The sequence below is a fragment of the Propithecus coquereli genome, unplaced genomic scaffold (genome assembly GCF_000956105.1).
Source record: "Propithecus coquereli isolate 6110/MARCELLA unplaced genomic scaffold, Pcoq_1.0 Scaffold863, whole genome shotgun sequence".
NCBI classification, from domain to species: Eukaryota; Metazoa; Chordata; class Mammalia; order Primates; family Indriidae; genus Propithecus; species Propithecus coquereli.
In genome coordinates, this window is record NW_012154874.1 from 41,331 (window position 1) to 49,762 (window position 8,432).

The 8,432-nt window shown below is 37.6% G+C and overlaps 1 protein-coding gene across 1 annotated transcript in view; it reads left to right on the forward strand.

Moving 5' to 3' along the window:
• LOC105826219 (DNA-binding protein SATB2-like) overlaps positions 1-5,773 on the forward strand; it is a 35,961-nt gene extending 30,188 nt beyond the window's left edge. The window contains exon 3 of the mRNA XM_012664162.1: positions 5,312-5,773. Within this exon, the coding sequence (XP_012519616.1) occupies positions 5,312-5,773 (462 nt within the window). The remainder of the gene's footprint in view (positions 1-5,311) is intronic.
• The last annotated feature ends 2,659 nt before the right edge of the window (positions 5,774-8,432 follow it).

Below are 8,432 nucleotides of genomic sequence, written 5' to 3' on the forward strand. Positions count from 1 at the left end.
ATTATTCTTTGGACTACTGATTTTTATTTGTAAACTCTAAACCTATTTATTAAAAAAAAAAAAATTTTATATTGAAATATGATATAGTTTACATACAGTAAGATGCATAGATATTAATTATACAGCTCAATAGTCTTTTAGACATGTACATATCCTTTTAACCAACACCCAAGTCAATATAGAGAATATTTTCAACATCCCAGAAGGCTACCTCCCACCCTCTTCTACACAGTAAACCTCAGAGGTAAAAATTATACTGACACTGCCATTGCAGGTTTTTCCTATTCACATTTTTCTTAAGTTTTTCCTATTCTTGACTTTCACATAAATGAAATCATACAGTTTTTAGTCGTTCATGTCTGACTTCTTTCACTCAACAATATATGTGTGATACTTATCCATGTTTGTGTATATAGTAATAGTTGATTTTTTCCCACTACTCTGTTATGTAAGTATACCACAATTTATTTATCCATTCTATCATTGATGAACACTTGGATTGTTTCTAGTTTCAGGATTTTATAACGAAAACTGCTATGAACATGCCTTTTGAAGGCATTAGCACTCATTTCTGTTTTTATACAGTGTGTGCATGTTTGGCTTTAGTAGATGCCACCAGTAGTTTTTTCCCCCTCTACTGGGCCTTTTATGAAAAAGCAAAAAGGATAAAGCTGAAAGTCCATGGTCTTTCTAGTTTTGCATAAACAGTTGGGAAAATGCCTGATTAAACTTAATATGAAGAAAATTCCAGAAGACTATAATCTGAGTGTATGGAGAACTAGTTAGGAAAGAGAACTCTATTCATCTGGCAGGACATTCTCCATCTTGGTTGAAATAATTGTAGAGTTTATGACTTAAAAATTTAATCAGCCAGAAGTATATGCCTGAACTGTCAAATGAGCCTAGGAGCAAAACTGCTTATAAATGCACCCATCAGCAGTTAATGACAGGACCCTCAGGGTACTTTCTTGGGACAGAGACCAAACTTGATTCATTCTAGGTAACTAACAGGGTATTGAGAACATGCTAGGAGAAATTCAGAGATCAAAAGCTAAAATTTGGTTATGTGGGAGTTCAGAAACTTGTTCTGTGAAGAAGAGGATAAAAGATTTGACATTATTTAGTCAAGATGTGAGAAAGTGAAGAAAAGATGACTTGATCTGCCCTTTAGATGGGAGAATTTTGTTAAGAGGGTTTGGATTGATTTTCCTGTCTAGAGAACACCAGCTTATAAGCATTAGACCCTTCTCTATTTGTGTTCAGAGTACTTACACCACTAGAAGAAAGCACTACCTGATATTAAGAAGAACTCTTAGCAATTGTCTAGAGAGGAAATTATGCAGTTCTTTTGCTAGAGATTGTCTAGAGACAATAACTCTCTGCCTGGAGTGGTAGAACATTTGGGGAGTAATGAAGACAGGACAGGTAACTTTGGGAATCTTTTAATCCCAGATATTATGTATATTGTGGTAGAAAGGGAGTTACAGCCAAAGACAAGTATCAGTGTGATGGAAAAAGCTCAGCCTTTTTGGTAACTTGTAAGACAGTTTCATTTTAGAGACGCTCCTGAGGGAATTCTATATTTTGACACTTGCCTTGTCTGTTAGCAGATGCTAGAATGATATCACTTAACCTTCTTCATGTAGATATTGACATGCTTCCCAACTCACTGTAGTATATTGTCTGACCAGAAACTATGTATTTCACTTTGTAGATCATTTCTCTTGTGATTATGTCTCTTGAGAGACATCTTCCTAGTCTATGATGGGCAACGACCTTGTCATTGTCCACTGGAAACCTTTCTCAGACTGACAGCTCCCTGTATTTATGATTTCCAATCTAAAGGAATCCCCTGAGATACTACATGTTTCCAGTTTGTTCTTGATCCAAGTAGCACCTTCCTGAGGAACTGTCAAGATTAAATTAGTTAATCCATGTAAAGTTCTTAGAACTGCCTGGCACAGAATAAGCAATCAGTGAGTGGTACCTGTTGTTTCTGTTCTTTCTCTATTTCATGTTTGACTTCTCTGTACATGAACTGCTCAGTTCTGAGAAATGAGAGGGGAGGTGAAGCAGGCCAGTTGGTTGGACCTACGGAGAACAGATGCGATCATGCAGAAAGATTATAGTAACTTCAAAGTATAGTTTTGGAAAATCTCTTTAAATCTAACCAACACACAATGGAAAATCCCTAAAGAACCAATCTAATTATTCAATTAAATGGAACCGTTATGCTGACTTTTACTACAGAAGGCGAGTATAATTTAGAAAATGGGGCATTTTAATTCTCTTTTGTTTTCCAATTAGCACAATTGCTCTAATAGGGAGTACTCATGCTTGAGTATATGTTCTTCCAGTATGTCCTCTGCACATAATTTCAGTCTCTCTCTCATCAAAAGTGGAAATCCTCACCTGTTGGCACAGAGGTTTCCGTATTACAGTGCCCGTGCTGCCCAGGTTATGGCGTCAGAGCACACACCTTCCTGCCGTGAAAGCCGACGTGAGTGGCACGGGCCCGCCACGCAGCTCTGCTTTCCCTGCCGGGTATAATTAGGATGCTGAAGGAACGGCGCTCTCGCTTTTTTGCTGATGCCAGCTTACCACAACAAACCGCATGAGTTTACTCTTAGTGGAAAGTGGTAAAGAAAATGCTAAGAACATTCATTTTAATTGGTCAACATTATAGGGACTTTAGTGCCACTGTTTTATAGTCCTGTGTTTTTAGACTTTTTTCCTGCCACCAGCCATCAGCTTATTATGACAGATATTCTTATTTGCTTCCGATTATTCTTTGGACTACTGATTTTTATTTGTAAACTCTAAACCTATTTATTATTTTATTTATATAACAATTTCATCTGCCCTAATATTTATTAAATTCTCTTTATAAAAGACTGACACTTTCACATTGGTGGGGAAGTATTTGTTCATCATATGGATCCCGAGACTGGGATTAATAGCAGAGGTTTTTTTCTGCCTAAATGTTTGCTTTGATGCTAATGTTTCTTAACTTAAAAAAAAAAAAATGGATCATATGGGTAGGATGTGGTGGTGGCGGTGGGATTGGTGGTGGAGATGGCGGTAGGAAGGGTTCTTTAATGTAACTAGACATGTTTTCTTCTGCATTGATTGGACTTATTCCCCCTGAACTCTGGAAAATGTTTAATTTGTTACTCTAACATGAAAAAGGTTACATAAAATATGAGCGAATGGTAAAAGGAGAAACATGTGTTTTTAAAAAAGCAAACTTACTATTCTTAAAAGTTTTGGGAGGATCCAGGAAGTTAGACACTGATCTGAGTAGAGGAAATACGGCCTTTGCCTTGGAGTTGACATGACACATTTTAATGGGGGAAGATCACGGTAGCCGTTTCATCCCGTGTGCCGCAGGTGAAGCTGTCAGGTGTGGGCAGCGGCTGAGGTTCCTCAGCAGGATCTCGTTCCCCCTCTTCTCGTCATCACATCCTTCTCGCATAGGCCTGTGGTGAGAGCGCAGCCCAGTTCCTCGGACAGTCTTCCCCGTAGCACTTTGTTTCTTCAGTCAGACTGAAGTTAATAAATTAATACTAGAATGGGAAATTATTTTATACAGAGAGATTATTTTGAAGAGGCAGTTATGCAGATGAAGAGTAAACTTGCCTAACTAGGTTTTTTTTTTTTTTGAATGGGGAATAATAGGTAGAGATAAAAAGAGAAGTTATTTAAATTACAACAACTAGAAAACCTTAATATTAGGGGGAAAAACCCACAAATCAGGAAATGTGTGCAAAAGAGGATTAGTTTATAATGATATTAAGAAGGTCCATCTATATGAGAGAAAAATAGTCATTTAAAATTCACAGTTCTAAAACAACTATATGAAGTATGAAAATGGGAGGGAACTCAATTCTAGGAATTACTACCCAAATTTCTAGAGACTTCATAAGACCACAGACCCCTTCCTTTCCATGCAGCTACTCTGTTCAAGCCTGCTCACTCCTGAGAGAGAGAGAGAGGAAGAGAACTTTCACTTTTGATTTCAATAAAAGCTGCTTGCTTGGGGGCAGGGAGTGAAAAGAAACAGTTATATCTTTTTTTTTTTTTTTTTTTTGAGATCTGGTCTGGCACTGTCTCCCAAGCTAGAGTGCAGTGGTGTCATCATAGCTCACAGCAACCTCAGTCTCCTGGGCTCAAGTGATCCTCCTGCCTCAGCCTCCCAGCCTCGAGTAGCTGGGACTATGGGCGCATACCTCCACAGCCAGCTAATTTTTAAATTTTTTTTTGTTTTTTGTAGACACAGGGTCTCACTATTGCTCAGGAACTCCTATCCTCAAGCAATCCTCCCGCCTCCACCTGCCAAAGTGCTAGGATTATAGACGTGAGCCACCATACCCAGTGTTGTCTTTAAATTAATTTGGAAGTTGTTGTACTTTTAAAAAGCATTGAAAATCAAAAGGACCAAAATCAGAGCTAAAAGAAAATAAATAAAAGTTGTTTCTAATTTTATGAAGACTTGATTTTCTGGCTCAGGTACCAATTATTCCTCTATAACACTCTCAGAGTAATTATGAGACTGAGGATAATAGCTACTATCATTTATTGGACATTTGCTCTAGGCCAGAAATAGGCAAACTATGAGCCATTGGCCAAATCCAGCCTTATTGGAACACAGCCATGCTCATTTTTTTATGTTGAGTAGTTGCAGCAGGGACTATATGGCCCTGCAAAGTCTCAAATATTTACTATCTGGCGCTTTACTGAAAAAGTTTGCCAATCCTAGATTTAAGACAAGCACTGTTCTTTACAACAATTATGTCATTTAATCCTTACCACATCCCTAGGAGGTCAGTTCCTTATCCTTCTTTTATAGATGATGAAATTGAGGCTTAAAGATATTAAGTGAGTTGCCCAAGGATACCTAACTAAGTAGAAGAGTCTAGACTTGAAGCCATGATGTCTGATTATGAAGACCATATTTTCCCTCTATGTCCAGTTTCTTTGTCATTAGCCTTCAGAGAGGTGGCATATCTTGGTGGTTTAGGAATCTGAGGCTAGGTTGCTTAAATTCAAATGACCTTGAGCAACAAATGACTTAACTTCTTTGTGCCTCAAAATATAAATGTTAGCAAATATTACTCTTAGGAACCTCTTTTTTTGTAGATGAGATTCTAAATCTCCAGAAATGCTTTTAAGCTTTCCAAAGACCTGACTTTACAAATTCCTACAGCATAACTTCAGTGCTAGACAGATAGCCCATATTTCAGAGGGCTGATGGCTTTCAAAAGGCAAAATCATGAGTCGGATATTCATTTTTTTCTCTCTTAATTCTCAGGTCCTTCATAGACAGCAGTCTCAGCCGGCCAAGGAGAGCTCCCCTCCCAGAGAAGAAGCGCCTCCCCCACCTCCTCCGACTGAAGACAGTTGTGCCAAAAAGCCCCGGTCTCGCACAAAGATCTCCTTAGAAGCCCTGGGGATCCTGCAAAGCTTTATTCATGATGTAGGCCTGTACCCCGACCAGGAAGCCATCCACACTCTCTCGGCCCAGCTGGATCTCCCCAAACACACCATCATCAAGTTCTTCCAGAACCAGCGGTACCACGTGAAGCATCACGGGAAGCTGAAGGAGCACCTAGGCTCCGCGGTGGACGTGGCGGAGTATAAGGACGAGGAGCTGCTGACCGAGTCAGAGGAGAATGACAGCGAGGAAGGCTCCGAGGAGATGTACAAAGTGGAGGCCGAGGAGGAGAGCGCTGACAAAAGCAAGGCCGCGCCTGCAGAAATCGACCAGAGATAATGTGAACTCCTACCAGGCAAAGCAATACATCGGTCCAAGGATTTCCTGTTTTAGTTTCTTTTAAGAAAATTTTTTTTCGCTTTATTTTTGTCTTTTTATGTCTGTTTGTTTTGTTTTTCTTACCCTTTTTGATATTTCTTTATTGCACAGGATACACCTATGACTGAGTAAGTTCAGTATTTCCGCGTCAGACATCGCCTTGGCAAAGACACTAAAGTGTTACACTTTTACATTTGACTGGATCATAGTAATTATAATCACAGGAGACTCTGCCTTCATTATCCTTGCACTTACAGAAGTTACATCAGGCAAGTTCCAGGATGAAAAGACCTACGAAATAAATGAAGGAAGCTACAAGTGTGTGTGTATATGTATATGTATATATCTCTATATTTACATATATATATTAAAATTGCATGGGACAGAGAACTTTACAATCCGAAAGAATAGACTGTGAAATGAGTTCTTAAAGAAAAGACTTGTTTATGTATTAAAAAAAAAAAACCACTTCACAGTGAGTCGCTTTGGCTTTTTGATAAACTGCGGCCTGCTCTCAGGGTGGGGTGACTATTTTTGAATTCCTATTTATTTTTTGTGTTTGTCCCTGATTTTTTTTTTAATTCTATGGCTTCCTATCTGGCAGCTTAATGGGTAATTTTTGAGGTATGTATTTAACAAAATAACACTGCCAAAAAAAAAAAAAAAAGAAAAAAAAAGAAAGAAAGAAAAAAAGTAAAGTGAAAAGAAATCAGGGCATGTTAAAATAATACAAGTCAAATTACTCTTAAAGACACAATGCACACTTAAAATGACTCAATAAAATGACTCGATACATTCCGTTATTCAATTTATCATTACTGTAGTGAACAGATGCATTTCTGTGGAATTCCAAATAAGTAAAACTGAAATTCAGTGCAGAGAAAACTTGTCCATTAGTGCAAGTCTTGATAAAATAACATTTGACATTGGACGTATAGATTTCATAGTATAAGCCACATTTTGTTGTGAAATTATTTACCTGCTTGTGGCTTCAAATCTTAAAATTAATAAGCCTGCTCATTTAAAAGTTGTTTGTTGCTGTTTTTTTTTTTTCTGAATAGAAAATAGTTCTTCAATGTAATGTTAAGTTAGAAAATAAATTGGTGCCCAGTTAAAGGGGCTCCCTTTCAAATAAATCTCCATCCTTCCCTCTCCCAAAAGAAGTTTCTTATTTCTATTTCACTTTGGGCTTCCTCTTCTTCGTACACATTCCATCCACCTAGCTAAACATTTTCAGTCCGTGATCTCTCCCATCCCTTTTCCTGGTATGGCAGCCCTAACAAGAACCTGTTTTTGAATCATTGTGCAGCTCCGGGCAATAGAGTTCATGAAGCGATTTCAGTAGAATCACCTACTTGTCCTAAAAGGAAACATTGTCCCAGTTACCTACATAGCAATTACCTTACGTAAAGCAGAACTAATGCTGACTGGCTGTTTAGTGGGATGAGCATTAAAGCTGCAATCTACTATAGTTTTCCAAATCTCCTTCAACTTCCTGTCAGAAACACCAGTAGCATTACTTTCCACTTCTACTTACAGTAATTGCAAGAGGAGACCTCACCTTCAGGACTGGCCTAGTGAACCTAATCCATGCTTTAAAATGGCCATTAAACAGTCCCACATGGTTGGATTTATTTTGAGTTGTGCTTTCATGCAACCTTGTCAAAGACCTCATGCAATATCACTTTGAAAGTTATTTTCTGTTTACTACACAAACATTGTAATATAACTGTTAATACTATTTATATATTTGAAAGGTATAAAAGGTAGGAGTTAAAAAAAAACCTCTATGTGTAGATATTAACTCAGAACTTACAATATACAGGGAGAAGACATGTTGCAATACAAGCTAATTCTAGCTGCTCAGTAACCTCTGGAGTTTTTAAAGGGACATTTTCCTGTACTTTTTCAAATAATGATGTTTAAAAATTATCTTGACACGAGCGTCATATACTTTTGCAAAAGGATGGTTGTTTGTGGGTAAGCCCTGGGCCCATCCTTCCTATTTCTGTAGTATGCTGCAGCTTTAATCAGAAAGTCCATGGTTGCTGCTTCCTGATCTCCGAGTTACTCTTTCCAAATTGTCTTCTTACACTGTTGCTGAAGGTCATTCTGTACACGTAATGGAAACTGATTTTGCCAAGCTCTTACAAGGTGGTTCATCTATCGATGGCATCCGCATTTGGTATCTTTTACACTTCAACCAAAAATTTATTAGGTATTTTTCAATGCTAAGTCTTGCCTTTTATTTTTTAATTTCACTGCCAAGTTTGCAGTGGTTCTAAGTGAATCTGTGGGCATTTTAGCCTGTGGTCTTGCCAGATCTTTGCGAATTACAATGCATATATGTCTATTTATTCAATATCTGTCATATAATATCTATTTGGAAGAAGAAACTTTCTCTTGTAGTGCCTCTTGACAAAGCACAATTTCCCGCCTTTTTTTTTTTTTGTGAAATGAAAAAAACAAATTGTGTTTTATTGCAGTATCAACAATGTGAATAAGGATTAACATATTGTAAATGTTCTTTTTTTCCATGTAAATCAACTATCTTTGTTATCACTAAGTGATAATTAATTTTTAACTTATGTGCATTGTTAGGCTGTTAGAATTTTTTGGT